At 43.8% G+C, this 19,528-nt stretch overlaps 1 protein-coding gene across 4 annotated transcripts; it reads right to left on the minus strand.

Moving 5' to 3' along the window:
• Window positions 1-533: 533 nt before the first annotated feature.
• On the minus strand, window positions 534-19,169 carry PRPSAP1 (phosphoribosyl pyrophosphate synthetase associated protein 1). Of its 4 annotated transcripts, none has more exons than XM_072111944.1 (12): window positions 19,020-19,169; window positions 14,511-14,685; window positions 14,321-14,373; window positions 12,709-12,775; window positions 12,151-12,323; window positions 10,430-10,545; window positions 10,235-10,290; window positions 9,591-9,736; window positions 7,066-7,104; window positions 6,354-6,424; window positions 6,109-6,255; window positions 534-4,571 (listed from the first exon to the last, which is right to left on the minus strand). In XM_072111944.1, exons 2-12 carry the CDS (start codon window positions 14,672-14,674, stop codon window positions 4,413-4,415), a joined length of 1,191 nt encoding a protein of 396 aa, XP_071968045.1. In that variant the 5' UTR covers window positions 14,675-14,685; window positions 19,020-19,169; the 3' UTR covers window positions 534-4,412. The 4 variants fall into 4 exon arrangements, with proteins under 4 accessions (XP_071968045.1, XP_071968048.1, XP_071968046.1 ...); XM_072111947.1 differs by having other exon boundaries at window positions 14,511-14,614; window positions 19,020-19,148; XM_072111945.1 differs by having other exon boundaries at window positions 14,511-14,695; window positions 19,020-19,132.
• Between the last annotated feature and the right edge of the window lie 359 nt (window positions 19,170-19,528).

The raw sequence follows: 19,528 nt of genomic DNA on the forward strand, positions 1-19,528 counted from the left end.
GGATAGTAGTTTAATGTGGTAAAATCTGGAGACAATAGGTAGATTTATCATAATTGCTCATGGCAACCAATCAGAGCTCAGCTTTCATTTTCCCACAGCAATTTATAAATATAAAGCAGAGCTCTGATTGGTTCCAATGGCCAACTAGAACAATTTTACCCCAAAACTTCTTATAAATCTCCAATAAGTACACGTATCCAGTGGTTGTAAGCTATGACTTCAGCCCAACTAAACATTTCTGGATAGACATGGCTGTACCATCCAACATAACTGGAAAGTATGAAAATCCCCAAATCCAGGAATACGGAGGAAGATTGGAGCCTGTAGTCGCAACCAAAGCTGCCGCAAATATGAATTTGGGGAGAGTCTATATACTTTTATTTTTTCAATAATATATCAAAGATTTGTAATGTCCTGTGTTCCCTTTGTCACTATGGGGGGTATAGAGCGCAGAATGATGGTGACGACTTGAGGAGTGATGGCGTCTGGAGACTTTCCGGATGCTTTGTACCATAAATGACGACACACAATGATTATTGTAACACATCCGATTATTTATTGAAAAATATACGTCACATTCTTATTTGCTCTGCAGGAAAATACAATGATCCTCTCTTCGAAGACATCAATGGCCGCGCCTCATGCCCCCCCTCATAGCGGGCACATGGGCATCCAACCTCACACGTCCTGGGATCCGTTTTAGGGCAATGTCTCATATAATGCCCCCTCCTGGCCATACGTTGGAAGCTCATATGAATAACATAGGCAGAAATCACAGTGTTGTGCCATCTCCATCGCGGGTAATTCATGACTTATTGAATGCGGACACGTCATGACTTACTAGGTGCCTTGTGATGCGTTTACCTCTATTACACAGCTGGCACGGTAAGAAGATAATTGATTTCGGAAACAGCGCCACTCTTGTCCCTGGACTGGTATTACAGCTCAGCATCCCTAAAATAGGGATACCATATCCAGTCTATAGCCAGCAGTGGTGGATAGACCTGCTTTCTCCAAATGTAGCCAATTTTTTAGGATACAATTCAGGATACTAGTCAACAACCACACAGACATGGAAGTCTCTGGGTCACTGTTGGTCTATGGTTAAAGGGCATCTACCATGAGGATGAAGGACTGTATGAGTCCAGGCTCGATAGGTATTAACGGAGCCTGGAGCCCCTCGAGCTTATTTGCATACAGTCCTTCATTTTCGTGGTAGATGCCCTTTAAAATAAATGTGCAGTTTTGCATGTTTTACCAGGGAATCCAACCTGACATTAATCAATCATTCTGCATTGGTTTTCACCTATACCCTAAATGGATCTATACCCTAAAAGCTCTGAGAAAATTCTCATTATTGCCTTTTTTTCACTCTTTAAGATAGTATACAGTGATGCCCAATGCATAGACAGAACACTTACACTGTGAGGGATTGGTTATTATTGGCTGTATAGTTACATGTAGTACCTCTAAATAAACAGCAGGTGTCACTGTCATCCTGTTACTGAAGACCTCTACTTATACAGTAGCCACGTGACATAATCTAATGTAAGAATCATATAGTGGGGTCGGGTCCTATTGATTTAGGTTCCACTATTCTCCTAATGTCTAAAAGTCCTATTCTTCACATTGCAATGAATTTGCAGGGTTCTTAACCCATCGCTCTACCCGTGTTCCCCATGCTTTATACTGCGGCTATTCCTGATCATATCCTTGTGCACTATGAAGCGTGTAATGCACAATCTACTAGGTGCCGTTTAAAAAAATGGCGTCTTTTTATGCCCATATAGGGGCATTTCGGACAAGTGGGTTTTAAGTGAAATCGCTACTTTGTCCTCCCACTAAAGGTTTTCCTGTATAACTTGCTAACTAGTGGTGGGTTCCCCACCTCCATGTATGACGAGGACAAGGGTCTGTGGTACCCCAGAAGGAATAGTAAAGCTGTTCGCTCAAGTGTCTGTGCCATAGAGCGCTCAGGTCTCACTTGGGGTACAACACAACCCCGTTCCCATGATCTGTGGGGATCCCACCAACCATCAGTAAGTTATCTCATATCCAGTGGATACAGGAATACCTGTAATGACCAGAAAAACCCTTTAAGTCTCACATAACATCTTCTGCACACCCATAGGAATCACAGCCATTACCCGGCTGCAGGGTATATGTGCAGCAATTGTGGCCCCAGCAGGTGGATGAAGCTTTTCCTTTATAGTAACACTGCTCCTCTTGTCAATCAGTTGTATCTCCTCCAAGTGCATTGAGCTGCAATACCAGACACAACCAATAAACAACGGTGGAGCTGTTTCTGAGAAATAAAAATTCTGATGCCGCCCCACTATTGGGCATATACCACCCAGTGGTAACACCCAAGATTTAGCCCTCCTATTTCCAATATAGCTTAGTATAACATATCAGGACACATGTAAGCCAATGGTTCTTTATGGCAACCAAAAACATTATCACAACAATCCAACTCAAATCATCAAATAACCCAAGATACGAAACACAGGTTTAGAGGAAAAACTCAGTTGTGATGATTTTTTTTTAACCCCAGCAAAACCATGAAAATAAAGTTAAAACTAAATTATTATTGCGAGTAAAAATAAAACATAAAACACACAAAATCATACAATACAGTACTGAGAAGTGTACCCTGCCCGCAGCAGCCCCGCACACGTAGAGTAGGTGTGCCCGCAGCAGCCCCGCACACGTAGAGTAGGTGTGCCCGCAGCAGCCCCGCACACGTAGAGTAGGTGTGCCCGCAGCAGCCCCGCACACGTAGAGTAGGTGTGCCCGCAGCAGCCCCGCACACGTACAGTAGGTGTGCCCGCAGCAGCCCCGCACACGTACAGTAGGTGTGCCCGCAGCAGCCCCGCACACGTACAGTAGGTGTGCCCGCAGCAGCCCCGCACACGTACAGTAGGTGTGCCCGCAGCAGCCCCGCACACGTACAGTAGGTGTGCCCGCAGCAGTCGTACATACACAAGGTAAGTGGATTTATCCTGGCAGAGCTCTACCAGAGGTTATTGTAAAGTATATACAATGTACAGAACACATCTCCCTATATAGCATGGCCCCGCAGATCATCTTCGCAATACACGGAACTCAGACGGGAATGAAATCAGGACAGCAATAGGATTCACAGGACGTCATGTTCACCTATAGAGAAACTTGTAAAATCCAAGCAAAGGAGTATATACAGTGTGAAAATATATGTATATAGTTACACACGGCTTGTATATACACTGGTCTATGTACTACAATGCAAACACCTTAGTATATATTTACACCTGCTCCTTAATGGAGCACAAAAAACTACATTTCCTAGCAAAAGCTGGAAAAATTGTTCTTAGTTATGTCATTCTGGGCAAACCGAGTTAGTAACAGGATGGCAGAACTGCTAGGGGGCGCTCAAGCTTTCCTGGGGTTGTCCCATTCTACCTAATCGATGGGGCGCAGGTCCAGCAATGTCTGAGCGTTCGGCTATCTCTATCATTTAGGGGAAATAAAAAATCATCTTTGTGATTGCGGACCCCCCCCAGTGATTATTTTCTAGTCTGTCCTGTGGAGCAGGATAGGATAAAGGGATGGTCTGCCTGTATATGATACTGCTGTGTTGTACCCACCCTAAATGTTGCAGATCTAATCAATGTCCCCAGCCAAACCCATCCATTACTACAAAGCATTAATTTAGTCACCTAAATATTTACACAATTTTTTTCACTTTTTGCTATATTTTCATGCACATTTGTGTACAGAGATCTTGTATGTACACAGACATAAGCAGTATGTGTGAAGCTACTATACGCATGTACGTGTGCGAGTGCATGCTCACACGGTCTATGAAATTACGGCTTGCGTCATACTTAGTTGGGCCAGACGATCCACCTAATAATTCGGGATTACCCAACCTTTACATTACAGAACCCACTCTGCCAGCTAGATATTATATATTGATGTGTATTGTATGTATAGATGGATGCATATACTCAAATAGGTGTATCCAATGGTGTTGTCCTATATTGCTCCTATGGCAGCCCATGGGTTAATGCCGATTCAGTATGGAGCAATACCAACACCATCTCGATTCACGGAAGGCTCAGGACATCCGCATCCAAGAGGAAAGCTAAATGGTTATGTTATCCAGTTCTTGATGGACTGAAGACAAATTTACAACGCAAGCTACAAATCCTTCCAAACCCCCAAATCAGGTGTATCCCCATTCTCATCCAAGCAGAGATAAGTAAAGCAGGGTTCCCCTCACCCCCAGCCGTAAAGTGGCAGTGCCTGTAGTGTGAATGCAAAAAGGGACGGGATTCCTCAAGCAAAGTTGACCCTCTTTGCACATGGAGCTTCACCCACTTGTGACTGGCACCCATCCAGCACTGGACTGATAAGCTGGGCAGAACCAATCAATCATCCATTGCAATGTTGCGGAAGAGGTAGGACATGGACTCTCCGTTGTGGATCCGGCGGATGGCTTCGGACAGGATCAGGCTGATGTCCACGGTTTTGATCTTTGAGCACTGCAGCTTCTGTACCTCGTGGGGGACGGTGTTTGTCACCACAACCTTAGGGAGAACAGAACAGACACAAGTGTTTCACTCATTAAAGTGTCTCCAACACGGAGAAAAATAAAAGGCATTTGTAAAGGAGGTAAAAAGAAGATGTGTAATAATTTGTGTCTTTTTATCCTAAAACTCTATGTAAAGGCTCTCCTAAGCAACATTCTCATACGTATTGCTAAGGAGAGCCTGATCCATACAGCATGAATCCTACACATTGTATGAGGTTTTCTGTAACCACGAGTGAACATCAGCAGCTAGTGATTGGCTACCGCCAATGTTTAGGGTGTTTCCCCAGTGATGTCATAGTCCTTACAATTGGAGGGACACCATATGCTGCCAATGGCCTCCGCTGTGCACATTGTGGCTCAGCAGGAGGGAGCAGCAGGTAAGGATGTAGCTTGCTGCGTCTTTGCATCTGGTGTTTTCTTCTGGATGTGGTTCCCTACTTAAGAACACCTGACATACAGACGACCCCTAGTTACACACGGACCTCTGGATGTTGGTAATTTAATGTACTTTACCCTTAGGCTACAATAATCAGCTATAACAGTTATCAAAAGGTGTCTGCAATTAAGATGTATTGTTAATCCTGGTTCTTATGAGAATCCAAAATTTTTAAAATCCAATTGTCACAGAGACCAAAAAAAATTCTGTCTGGGGTTACAATTATAAAATATACAGTTCCGACTTACATACAAATTCAACTTAAGAACAAACCTAAAGAACCTATCCTGAACGTAACCCGGGGACTGCCTGTATACCGGACATACAGAGATAAAAATGAGGCCTCCTTCTGTCAGTATATGTCTATGTATTCTCTCTGTGTATATGCCAGGAGCTTTGAGAAGCTTATGCTGCACAAAATCCAATATGAATGTAGCCAAAGAAATAAAAAGGTAATAAGTGAAGTTGAAAATGTATACAAGTAATGAAGTACTCAGGGGAGCGAAGGAGAAGCTGCTTAACGTTACAGTAAACAAGATAGGGTGTGTAGAGTATATGAATGGGCTCTCCTTAACAACTCTATATTAAGAGTGTTACTAAGGAGACACTTTACATACAACATTTTTACTAAAAGGACGCAAATTTGCTTCCTTCCACAAATTATATGCGTTTCATATCACCTCCTTTATACATTTTATTGCACTTTACATTACATTATGATCCTTCTAAGGGCATGCTCAGACTTTTTGTTGTGCAGTGGTGAACGGAAATACTGAGCTACAAACAATTTGCAATCCCTGCTGCTGGTGTAGGACTGAACTGCAGTACCAGGTATAACCACTGGTAAATGTACACAGCACCGCCTGGTACACAATGATGAGTGCAGGAGCCACTCTGGGCCCCAGATTGCTGGAGGTTTTGTGAGTTTTGTCCACTACTTCTCAGATACTGACCACCTAGAACTTTGCCCCCAGATAAGTGATAAGCTCCGACCAGACAATATGGGTAGAACTTAAGGGGTAACAAATGACTGAAATATTGATATTCTAGCTACTACAGTATCATGTAATCGGCATCTACTTATCTGTGCACTGACCTCATCGATTGCAGAGTCTTCAATAAGGTTGGGGGCATCGGCAGACAAGATCCCATGAGTGGCCATCACAAAGATCTTGTACGCTCCGCGCTCCTTAAGAATCTCTGCGGCGGCCACGAAGCTCTCAACTTCATCAATGATGTCATCCTAAAGTCACACACAGACCCCCCCAACCACAATCACAAAGTTAGAGACTTTGATAAGAAAACATCATGACACATACAAGTATTGCAGCATCTTCCTACCACTATGATGGCGATCCGTCCTCCCACATCTCCCACCACACTGATCGGCGGCTTTTCCTTTGCCATCATCACTTAATGGAGAAAGGATAGAGTTAATTGTGCAATAATACAGTAAGGGGGATTTAGCATGCAAAACACACACACACAGCAACGCCATTCATGTCTGCCAGTGGCTCTCCAGCTGCTGCAGAACTACAACTCCCAGCATGCCTCCCCAGTCTGCAGCTGATAATAATATCTATAAGGAGCAGCAAACAACAAACCTATTTCTTGCACTTCCATGCAAATCTGTCAGGCTGTAATTATGTATGGAGTAGATAATGAGAGAATATAGAAGTATATATTAGTGTTACGCTCCGGACCCCACTGACTGATGTGTTAGAGAACATTAGCAGCAGGATACAGGCAGTATATATTATATATAGCGTAGATAATGAGAGAATATAGAAGTATATATTAGTGTTACGCTCTGGACCCCACTGACTGATGTGTTAGAGAACATTAGCAGCAGGATACAGTATATATTATGTTACATGGCTCCATCTACTCTCTATGTCCTTCTTTGGTCAGGTCAGGATGATGGGACACTTAGCGGCTCAGTGTTTGACAGACTGGTGATGTATATGAGTGCGAGAGGTGGGTAAGTGGGCACACAGTAAGTAATGAAGCACAGCAAGCGGACACGCGGCACACAGCACAACGCTTTCCATACTTGGCAGTTCAATGCCTGGATACAGGGGCTGCCGTTTGCCTAATAGCAAAAGCACAGGAAGCAAATAAGCAATGGCTGCACATAGACGTAAGGTTATATCCTCCGGAAGAGGAGCAGTAAATCAACCCAAATATATAGCAAATACACTCCTGCCCTGCTCGTCTTATAGCAGGTCAGCTAATATGTGTTCAATATAGAGAACCGGTCACATGGAATATGGTGTCTGAGGTTCAGGCAGCATGATATATAGCAAGAGGGGCTGAGCACATTTACATAGCGGACAGTATGCCCTATAATAAATAATTCTATGATCTACTAAGCTCCTCCTGCTCTATAACATGCTTCCCACAGATAAGACACTATGTACATTCTGCTCAGCTACCCCTGCTCTATAACATGCTGCCTGTAGATTGTACATAGTGTCCTATCTGCAGGCAGCATGTTATAGAGCAGGAAACAATACATATTGTTAAAAACATTAATATGAAGGACTGCATCAAAAGGGCTGATAAATCTAATGAAGACTCTAAGCATCATACACATGTACAGCAAAAATTCTGGATCCCAACACAGTGTTCAGGATATATGTCCATATACCACCCATGGGCTGACCATTCACATTAAACATCCATCTGCTGGGGTAAAATCCATATTTGCTAAACTCCCATAAAGAGGAGCTATTTAAAGTGAGGGATAAGCAGCTGACTGTACTGAAGACACACAGTCCCCCAAGTCACAGTAGCCATCATCCAGCTGTGACTGAGGGGGATGGAGGTCTTCAGGACAGACAATTGTTACACATAAGGCTCTGACTCTCAGGAAGGGGTATAATCATTGGGAAATCATTGAAAAGCGTGTGTAAAGTGCCTGCTTCCTGATCCTTCAGACAAAATGAATTAATTTATCCTCAGAGCAGCCAGAAAAGGGGGAAATAAGTTATTTACCGTATATACATGAGTATACACGGCTTATACTCGGGTCGAGAAAAAAACAAGTAAATAGCCCTATCAAAAGCCCTTTCCTGTGGACAGTCTATGACGTCAACAGGTCCGTGTGTTGCTCTGGCACATAAGCTGTGACGTCAGCTGCTGCACACGGGACCTGCCGCTGCGGGACCGGAGAAGAGAAGATCTGAGGGGGCACCAGAAAGGTGAGTTTTTGACTTTTTTTAAGGAATTGGGCAAATGGGGGCTGGCTAACTACAGGGGCAGAGGGCCGATTAGATTGGGGGAATGCAGCCGACTATAGGGGTAGGAGTCTGGCTAACTACTAGGGCAGGGTGGTGACCGACTATTGGGAAGGGGGCTGGCTATATATTTGGCCAGAGGGCTGGATGGCTAAATACTAGGGGGGGGGGGGGGGGGCGACTAGCTATTTACTGGCTGTGACCAATGCATTTCCTACCCCAGGCTTATACCCGATTCAATAGATTTTCACAGTTTTTTTGTGGCAAAATTAGTGGCCTTGGCTTATATTCGGGTTGGCTTATAGTCGAGTATATACGGTTATTACATTAATCATTAATGGATACACTGCTGAGCTTTTATATTCCCTTTATGTCCATTTCAACTTTGTAATGGGGAAATTATCTGTATTTCATGCTGTATAAACAGGTTCCTGTAAAACTCCCTTTTTATTCTATTCACATACATTAAAGGGGTTTTTTCCAAGTGAACATCTAATACCGCAAGTGTCTGATTATGTAGGGTCTGGCCACCTATTATGAGAACAGGGGTCCTTGTCCCCCCGTATGAAGCAGACCGGCATTAGATAACTTGTGTACTTGGCACAACCTCTTCAGCCAATGTGACAGATACAGTTCTGTGTGTTCTGACACTTGTTGTCATTTCTCCTTGATCTTCTGCTTCTTAGAGAGCAGATATGATTATCTTCTTAGAAGTCGTCAGTCCACATTCCTGCGCTTCCTCGGAAGACGTTCCATTCATAGCCTGAAATCCCATTGATGTAGCTGCCCCCGGCCTTTGGCCATCACTCCCCTTCCTCAATAACTCTTATCATTCTCTGTGTATTTACACTGCTATATATATAACAGGGCTATCAATAGAACCTGCGTAACGATGACTTGTACTAGAAATATTCACATAAACTCTAAAGCTAATCCATATACACAAAATTATTCTCTGCCCAACCCCCCAGCAGATTATTGAGGGACAGTAGGATCAGGCATGTAGAGTTTCAACATGAACCTGTTTATTCCCTTCCTTTTAAAGGGGTTGTCCCGGTCCTGACCATGCAAACTATTCATTCAATACCACCACAATCTACGATCAGGTGTGGCGCTATTTATGGAAGAAAGCGGACAATTTTTTTTTTCTAAATCCTGGACACCCCCTTTAAGAATACATGCATGGAGCTGTTTAGAGAGGTCCTTACACTGTAGAGCTTTACCTGTACCAGGTGGTCCAAAGACCAAGGTTAGTAAGATCTACACTGTGAGGACCCCCCACCAGTACATACAGCTGTGGGATACTTTAAATTAAAGACCATACAAGAAACACACTTACAGGGGATCTCCAGCCCGGGGTGAACGGTGGTATTCTTCACAGTGGGTGGTGAGTGACGTCCGTCGGCCATGTCATGTTCTGCGCATTGTGCCTCCCCGTGGATCACAGCAAGTCCCAGGCGCAGACGCTCGGCATAGGATTGCGCCCTTAATAGATGGTATGAAGAAAGTAAGAACAAACTCTGTATTTAAATCCAATAGCAAAATCTTCTCTTTGAGCAAAGTCCTGTGTAATTGGCCAACTGAGGGCTCAATCACACAAATGTAATGGGGACTGATAGGATATCGTCCCCATTGACACCTATAACGCCCATTCACGGTGCGGTGAGCACACACTGTCTTACCGTACAGTGACCGGAGAAATATAGGACTATATACATGTCCTATATTTTGCCGTGTTATGGCGCCGGCCCTGCCTTTTGGAGAGGAGTGTCCAGCGCTCATTTCACCTCCTCTCTAGCACACTGACACGTGTGAATGTGAGCACCCGATCGTGTAAATGTACCCTTAGAGATATAATTGTGACCTATTCATAAGACATCAATATCGGATTCAGATTCTTATAAGATATATTATGTTTCGCATACTACTGTATTATTGCGCCCGCAGATACGTTTTGGCTTTTTAAGCTAATTTTTCTTTTACCTCTTTGCCGCATCCGGAGACTTTGCGACAATCACTGCATTTCTGTAATCTTGGATCTGAAAAAGGAAAGAACATGATGAGTGGATGATCCCATACAGGACATCATGTAAAATTCTTAGACAGTGACTGAGTACCTGACTACTAAGGAGGCAACTGGAGGAAGAGTCTGAATGTGGTGTATGTGGTACTGCTCACCTCCTCTTGTATATACTGTAGCAGGAACGGGGACGCTCGCAGATTGTCCACAGGAAAGTTGAAGAAGCCCTGAATCTCTTTTTGATGCAGGTCCATTGTAATGATGTGTGTGAGTCCTAAAGGTTCAGATTACCAAAAAAAAAATTTAAGAGCAATACCATATCTAGAGAGCAATTCTGATCATTTTAAAAAGGTAACCTGTCACCCCATTATACTAGCAGCCCCAAAGGTAGGGTGTGAAATGTCCTTTCTAGAATTCCCTCTTTTATGTAAAATCTCACCCTTTTACCTATAAAAAAAAAATAATATCTCCTAAAAAGTCAAGTTTATAGGCTGCAGGGGGAGCATCACTTCAGACATCCATGTCTTCCATAGCGCCTAGAAACATGGTGTCATATTAAAGATAAGAATCTCATCCTTTAGGTCACATTAGGCAGCTGCAGACAGTTAAAAATAAGGCAGGAACTGGATTTTTATCTGCAGCTCACATTTCCAACCATGTCTTTCACTGCCAGTTTATCCAGTTCTGTAGATCACAGAACCACAAGCCTCAAGAAACTCATCTTTTCATATCGCTTGAGGTTCTGCGATCTACAGGACTGGATAAACTGGATTTCTGCCATATCTTTAACGGTCTGCAGCCGCCTTACGTGATCTGAAAGATGAGATTCTTATCTTTAATATATGTGTGTAGTGCTGCTCCCCCTGCAGCCTCAAAACTTAACTCCTCTCGGGCAAAATATGACTTCCCTCTCATGATTTTGGAGGAGATTTTGTTTTATGGGTAAACAGGCAAGATTTCACATAAAAAAAGAGGGAATTCTAGAAAGGACATTTCATACCCGACTTAAGGGGGGCTGATAGTTCAATTGGGTAAAATATGGTCCATTCAAGTTATGCTACATACGCTGGATAGAGGAGTACAATCTGATTAATGTGGGCCCAACTAATCAAGAGGCCTGGGGTCATGTCTCCCCATATGTTTGGAGAATTAAAGGGATTGGCCACTTTACCTTATATGTTTAGTAATGTTTGTGTGGACGTGTGGGGTGCAGAATATTAGGTAATTTACCAATATACATCTATTATTAGTTCTGCTCCGCTTTCTTGATATATAAAGTGAAGCCTCCTGACTTTTACCTCATCAGCCAGAGATTCCTGACCATAACATGGCTGCAGATGGAGGGTCATGTGATCTCTATATCTCTATGAACAATCACCAGTTAGAGATCACATGACCCTCCATCTGCCGCCATTTTATGGTCAGGAATGTCTGACTGATGAGGTAAAAAGACAGGAGGCTTCACTTTATATATCCAGAAATCAGAAAAGAACTATTAATAGATGTATATTGGTAAATTATCTAATATCCTGCCCCCCACACACACACTACAAAAATCATGAGGTAAAATGTCCAACCCCGTTAAGTCATGCGTTTGTTTTGCCGTATCATTTATTCCCATGGCCAATCCCTGTAGTCTCGTTAAAGAGAGTGGAGCCCTCGCACACGCGTGACTAATGCAGACATACAAAGGTCCCTTCTTATAAACCGCGTTGGACTCCTAATGATCAGACTGACATGTAGCAAATTTCTGCGAATGTGAATGAGATTTGTACTGGGAATTTTCCTTGTGCTGTGAACACACAAAGGGCACATTCATATACCCCAGATCATAACCTGCCAATGCCACTATATAGATATAAATGGATGATCCACTTACCCGCATTGGACAACATGGACGCCAGCAGTTTGCAGACGATAGACCCCCTCTTGCGCATTTTACTCTGTTTACTGTAAGGGAAGTAAGGGATGACCCCGATGATATTCTTGGCACAGGATGTCCTTAGAGCGTACGTCATGATCAATAGCTCCATCACAGAGGTGTTCACGTCCCTGCGAAGGGGTCAATACAGAAAGCGATCAGTAATGCACCAATCATGTAGATGACAATGGGAGCCTGTGAAGCCGCCACACCTGCCGCTATAATTCTGTGACCTTCAAGCCCGAATAACATAAAGCCAGAGATAATAACGCTCGCCATAATCCCTATTCTACGACAGCTGCAGATGCCAAAGGAATGAGGTTTAGGCTGAGCGTCTCCTCTGTGCGGAGTATCTCTTCTTATATAGATTCCTAGAATAGCGCGGATGGGTCACTGATAAGATGAGGATGGCAGATTAGGTCGATTCATAGGGGACTGCCGTACAATCTGCTTCCCTATAAAGCAGTCGACTATTAGTCAACTATCCAGCTGTCCTCCCGCTTCCAGATTATTTACCTTGGGATCGTCTGTATGATAAATATATCCTGTCCGCGAACCGATTCCTGAATTTCCACTCTAGTTTCTAAAGAAACAATGAAAAAGGTTATAATTTAGGAAATGTAAAATAAAAAAATGCATAAAAAATCCTAGCCTTTTCCTTAGGTTTTATTTTAGTAAGTTTACAACTAAAACTTATAAATGTGCAGTGTCCTGGAAGCTCCGTGATGTCAAATCTTCTCCATCTCAGTCTTAAAGATAACTGGCCGCAGCAGGACAATAGAGCTATAAAAGGGAATCTGTCAGGAGGTTTGACCATACAACAATGCAGACAGTGTTAGGTTTTGTCCCTGGAGAGTGGTAACTGTAGCTTTGTTTACTTTGTTATTAGCAGCAGGGTTGTAAAATGCACGAATGTGTTTATATTCCAGGATTGTAGCTGGATTTGGAGCACTGGTTTGTGAGATCTCTTCACTGAACACAGCACAATGGGCAAATGCTGTAGTATACAAACAGAAGCTGCTAAAGGGAGGCTATGCAGCATCACAATAAAGATATACCACACACCAGTGTGCTTCAAGTCCAGCTACAGTGAAGGCATTTTACAGTCTTGTTATAACTGACATAAGCACACACAAGTATGGTTACACAGATCTCCAGGGCCAATATATCACTGTCAGCTGCTTTGTAAGGCCAACCCTGCTGACAGATTCCCTTTAAAGATCTTTTGCCCTACTGCAGGGATTCAGGTTCCCGAGGCAGTCAGTTGTCTTGCAGATTGTCACAGGTCTGTAAGAAGTAGAAGATGAGACATAACTGCAATCAGACCCGCACACGGACAAGATTTCTACCTAACAATGTCTGCAGGTTTGAACGGTCAAAAGTGCTGATAGATTCCTTTTAAGGGCTTGTGCCGCTATAGACGTTTCTCTTCTATTCACAGGATATGTGACCAGGGTAAAAGCTCTGAAATCCATGAGTAATCGAGAAGTTATTTTATGACCCATTGCCTCAACCATTTACCAATTCATGACGATGCAGATCAGCGGATTATAAAGTATAATAATTCCTTTATTTACGTAGAACTTGCGAAATCAGTCCCTGTCCCCAATGAACCTAACAGTATGTTTTTGGAGTGTGGGAGGAAACCGGAGGACCCGGAGGAAACCCATGAAAACACGGAGAGAACATACAAACTCTTTGCAAATGTTGACCCTGGGTCTTGAACCCAGGTCCCCAGCGTTACAAGGGTGTAATGCTAGCCACTGAGCCACCATGCCACCCATAGCAGATTAAATCCTACCATCGCTTATAAAATAATTATTACTATATTACCGGAACTGTCAATATAATCATCTTTCTAAATCACTTTATTAGTCAATAGTAACCGGAAAAGTAAAACATCCACTGGCCAAAGTCCGCATTACACCTGCTCTCCCAGGACTTGGCGCCATAGAGGTTCTATTGCACAAAGACTCATAGATTGTGAGCTCTTGTGAGCGCCCTGCCCTCATGCCTTTTGCTCTGTTATGTCTTATTTTGTCTGTATTTGTCCCCCATGATCTGTACAGCGCTGCAGAATACGTTGGTGCTATATACATTAAGTTTTAGAAGCATGGACCTTTCTCACCTCCATTGGTCTCCTGGTAGACAACAGCTTTTCCAAGTTCAATACCGAGCCGCCTGCAGAGGAGAGGAATATCATGTATTACAGGTGATGATTTGGGAGCGTGTGGACCCCCTTGAAAGGTTCTGTACACTGTTAGGTGCCATGTAGGAGCCACTAGCTTCATATCTTAGGACACGGGGTCCATACTCACTCGGTGATTCTCTTGGCCAGCTCCACGCAGGCAGGACTGGAGTTAGCAGAGAAGACCCGGTATCCACCTTTGGCTGAGTTCATAGTAAAGGGACCATTCAGCCACTTTGGGGGCCGGGAGTGAGAGAAAACAGACTTGTGAGGCATTAGCATCCGTCTTGGCATGATGATGACACCTGAAATACACTGACACGGCTCCCTGATCAACAAATAGCAGCGCAAAAGCCACCGATACTTTACACAACACAAATGACACAGTCCACACTTTTTTTTAACAAGTGTCTATAGAAGTGACGTGGAACAGATGAAACGGCCTTTCTCAAGCTGGTTCTTCTTACAGCTATTCCTTTTGTCTACCCAATACACACATGCATGCTTGGATCGGCCCGAGATTGCGTGTGTTTTGACTGGAGAGGATGGAATAACCTACTGCGATTTCCACCAAAAACTGAAGCATCGGACGTGTTGAAATGTAACTGATAGATCATAAGATGACAAGATCCCACGAAAATCAGGAGAGTGGACCTGTTATATATACACAGGGCAATGCATACACCCTTTAAAAATAACACTTTAGAACCCTGCAAATAACGGGTGAGAGGCCAATCTTTTAGGACGTCTCTGGTTCATAGCCGCCATGTTGGATCAAGGCCAGGATTTCCAATGAGAAGGAGGTCATGTAGCAGCTCACAGAAGACCAGAATTGTCTCTGGGAAATCGATTGTCACAATCAGATTGGAGGATTGTGGTTTATAAACACAAAATAAACAAAGAATGTTCTAACGACCAGGAACATTCCCTGTGATGCACAGCTACGTCACGTGTTGTCCAGGATCCTATCGTTACCAACCCGCAGGAGAATCTATGGAGAATTTCTGTGTTGATAACCATTGAACCACGAGAGATTTTGTAAATCTGATTGTGGAAATGAGACAACTCTGGTCTGCTTTGATCTGCTGCATCGTCATCCTGCCGAAGAAAAAACTCCCAAAAATATGGTGGCAATGTACCAGACATAGCGTAAAATGATAACGCCCTCACCCATTACTTTCTGCGGCATCAGATATGTAATTGTCCCTTTTATTCCTGAATAGATCATGTGTTCCCCTTTAACCACACCCTGTCAGGACTTAAAGGGGTTTTGCCCATGAAAGTTCTCAAATTTTAACCTCTTAGTGATGTTTACACAATAAAGATCATTTTAACCCCTTACTTTACAATTGTACTCACTTTTATTGCTGTTCTAGCTCCTATTACTAAGTGATGGTCAGTGTAAGATTCCAGGGTGTGTGTGGATCTATCTAGTTCTGTGAGCTGACAATGTGCTTAGATTATCAGGGTACAGGGTTTATCTACACTATTATTTAGCTTCTGAACATTGTACTAGTATCTGACACATAGAAAAAGAGATGAGACCTTCAGAGATGATGAGATCCATGAGATGGATAGAACGCACAATGAAACACTCAGTTCTACTACATATCACCTATAGCTCTGCTACAAAGACCTTATCTGTCTGTAGTTAGTAGAGTAAGTCTCTACACACTTCTGCTCACTGGCAGGAAGTGCCTGTGTCTGAGTTGGTCTTGTAATGCAGATGGGAGGGGCAGGAGGCAGAGAGCACTACAGCGTGCAGACAAGAGAAGCTATTCATGAGAAGAATCTCATAGTCAGAGGATATATGGTCATATTCAAGAGAAACCGAAATTGTGTACACCAGGACTGATAAGAGACAGGTTGGACTTATATCTGTGAAATACTGTATTTTTGTTCATAATAGTGAATTAGAGAGTGTGTTATTCTATTATCCTGAGTAGATTTAAGAATCTGGTCTTCGTGGGAGGAATACCCTTTTAAGGGGCCATTTAAAATATAGAAGTGATGTGTATCCTAGAATCCCATAATTCTAGAGTTCTGTTATGGTGACAAAGACTCTTATAGCTGTGTATATATAAATCTACGGAGCGGAGGTAGTCTGCTGTAATCCCCCAGTGCAACCCCCTCCCCTGTAATAAAACTACAGCACATTCCTGTAGGCTATGGAAATGTCATTTAGCTTCCCGCAGTCATCCAGGAAATGCTCACCTTTCACCTCTCACCCCCCCCCCAGATAAACATAGGTGTAGTAGGTGCAAAGTTATCCCCCGCCACCACGGATCCACCCCATAAAAGCTTCTGCTATTCCTGTGTCACTGGAACTTTCTCTGTGGAGAACTTTCTTCCCATTGACTACTGCGGAAAAAGAGGTCACATAATGAACAAACAGTCCCCTCTATAAACATGCACACTCGGTCCAGCATGGGAATGCACCTCTAACAAGGACGTCTCAAGATTCAATGCTGTCCCCCATCTACAGATAAAGGGGTCCGTACACTTATCATTGGAACACAGAGTGAGCGGTGAGCACATTCATTACGGCGCCCCTCTTGTACTAAGGTGTAATCTGGTATTGCAGCTCAACCCTATTCATTTAAAAAGGATTGCAGTGCAATACCAACCACAGAAAACCCACCAGCGGGCGGCGATCTTTATAAAAAGTCCCATTTTTAAAAATCCTTTTAATTTCCAGCTGAAAATTCAAAAGGCTTGGGATGTCGTAGGTAAGCCGGGAAATCTTTTGCTGCAGGTTACCCAATTTTAACCATTGTAACCTCATTCCTTAACTTAAAAGAAACCTACCAATCTGATTTAAAGTTCTGTTTTGCATTTTATGCAAAAAAACTTTAAATAAAAATATATTTGAGGGAAAAAAAAAAAAGAAATCTACCATCAAAATCCATCCTGATAAACCAGGGACACTTACTCATAGGCACCGTGACTGTGATAATGTTATCCATGATTTTTTCTAAAAACAACTTTTAAAATTATGCTAATGAGCTAGAAGGTGGTGCTATAGTTTTACAAGTTGTTACACTGTCTCACTTTCTGTCAGCATCTTCCTCTGCCTGATGTAATCTCACAGCAGCAGAGAAAGTTTCAGCACACAGCAGGGGGAAGGGGGGAGAGATAGTGCTCCTATACAGTATAACAGCCCGTGAAGCTGCACAGCCAGGTGAAAGGAGAACGAAGCTCAAGTCGGAAATGTACGTGTCATGGCACAGACCAGTGATCATAGGTGCCTCTTGTGTCTGGTTTGACATCTTATTTGGCAGAAAGGAAGAAACTTAGATGGGTAATGCAAGAAAAATCTTGAGGCACCCCTGAATTTCAGCGGTTTGGTTTGGGGCCCGGTATTTTTCAGGCACCAGCTCAGTGGAAGGAACCAACCCAGTGGACCCTTCTTTTATCATAAAAAAAGAAGACCCCATTACTAGATGGTTCGATAGACCTACCACTTTTTTGCCAGCTCACTGGATGACCCTATATTTCTTGCACTGGACCACCCATTTATGCGCCCCTTTATTTTGGACCCCCACCCCTTATCAGACTGGCTCTTTGGATCTCCCTTTTGTGCGCCAGCTTAAAGGATCCCCCATTTATTGAATAAAGGAACTGGAATCTTCCTCCCACATCCTGAGCCGCCTCACCGGACCTCCCCCATCCTGAGCCGCCTCACCGGACCTCCCCCATCCTGAGCCGCCTCACCGGACCTCCCCCATCCTGAGCCGCCTCACCGGACCTCCCCCATCCTGAGCCGCCTCACCGGACCTCCCCCATCCTGAGCCGCCTCACCGGACCTCCCCCCCTCCCCCCATTTACTCACCACCATTATGAAACCATTTAATTAACCCCCGCCCCTACTTCTGCACCATCTCACTTGACCCTTATCTTTTTTGGGGGCTTAGAGTCTCTCCATGCATTGTCTCCAAGGTTCCTTTTGCATTGTCTTTTAGGACTTTATAATCTCTTTTAGGCAGGGGGCAGACGTCCCTGATAAGCAGATGTTCATATAAGTGGCCGGCAGCGATTTAACAAAGAGCACAAAGAAGTATCGGCCCCGGGTACATCACAATCAGAGGTTATTAATGCTGATACAAAGCAACAAACACCCAGCGAGACTAAAGCTGACGCCCTGACCTGCAGCAACAACAAATCTTATACAATTTTGGCAGCAGTTTTGCTATGGGGCAGTGACTAAGACACATACAGGGAGGGATCTCTATAGTGATCTATAGGGATTTATATATTAGGGGCAATAATTTACAATCTGTAGGCTGTAAGTGGCGTAAAACTACAACTCACAGCATGCCATGACAGCCTGCCTGCTGGGAGTTGTTGTTCTGTAACAGCTGGGGAAGATCCAAATGTAGATAAAGTCATACAGGGAAATAATTCTAAGCATTTAGGAAGTGTCTGCTGAGTAATTGCCTCTGCACTGCAGCCATAGCCAACACTGACTGTCACGTACACAAAGAAAGGGGATCAGAAATGGAGCGCCCCTTTAAACGAAAATACCAGCGATGCGACAAGATGCAGAATATCCGCAGAGAAGGGGAGACACATAGGCAGTAGTGGGGTGCGGGCGAGCGGAGGGGACCCCGCACTGCGGGGAAGGGGCGGGGGTACATACCGGACTCCTGGGCACAAGTCTCTCTTGTTTTGCTGCACAAACTTCCCCGTAACCCGACTAGATGCTAGATCTGTACGAGCAATAGGACCTGGGCCGACGTCACGGTCATGTGATCTGTCACGTGCGGGTGGGGGCGGAGCAGGGGGCGGGGTCTGGAGAGGCAGTTAGTGATGTGCTGTACATACGTAAGGGGGTGACCCCTGTACGGAGGGTACAATGCGGCCCCTCTGACACGTACTACCAGAGAGCTCTGGAATAGAAGGCCGGGGAATGCTGGGAGTTGTAGTTCTCTCGTCATATACAACCCCTTATGTAATATATACAACATATATATGCTGGGGGTTGTAGTTCTCTGGTCATATACAACACATTCTGTAATATATACAACAGATACATGCTAGGAGTTGTAGTTCTCTCGTAATATACAGCCCATTGTGTAATATATATACAATAGATACATGCTGGGAATTGTAGTTCTCTCGTCATATACATCCTCTTGTATAACATAT

Source organism: Engystomops pustulosus, chromosome 6, assembly GCF_040894005.1.
Source record: "Engystomops pustulosus chromosome 6, aEngPut4.maternal, whole genome shotgun sequence".
Taxonomy (NCBI): Eukaryota; Metazoa; Chordata; class Amphibia; order Anura; family Leptodactylidae; genus Engystomops; species Engystomops pustulosus.

What these genes read in the sequence shown, in the direction of transcription:
- PRPSAP1 (XM_072111944.1), bottom strand. Translation starts at nt 14,674, where the DNA reads ATGCCAAGACGGATGCTAATGCCTCACAAGTCTGTTTTCTCTCACTCC. An exon ending in CTGGCCAAGAGAATCACCGA is followed by an intron (nt 14,374 to 14,510) that starts GTGAGTATGGAC and finishes TCTCCTCTGCAG; the next exon opens with GCGGCTCGGTATTGAACTTG. An exon ending in CTACCAGGAGACCAATGGAG is followed by an intron (nt 12,776 to 14,320) that starts GTGAGAAAGGTC and finishes TTGTTTCTTTAG; the next exon opens with AAACTAGAGTGGAAATTCAG.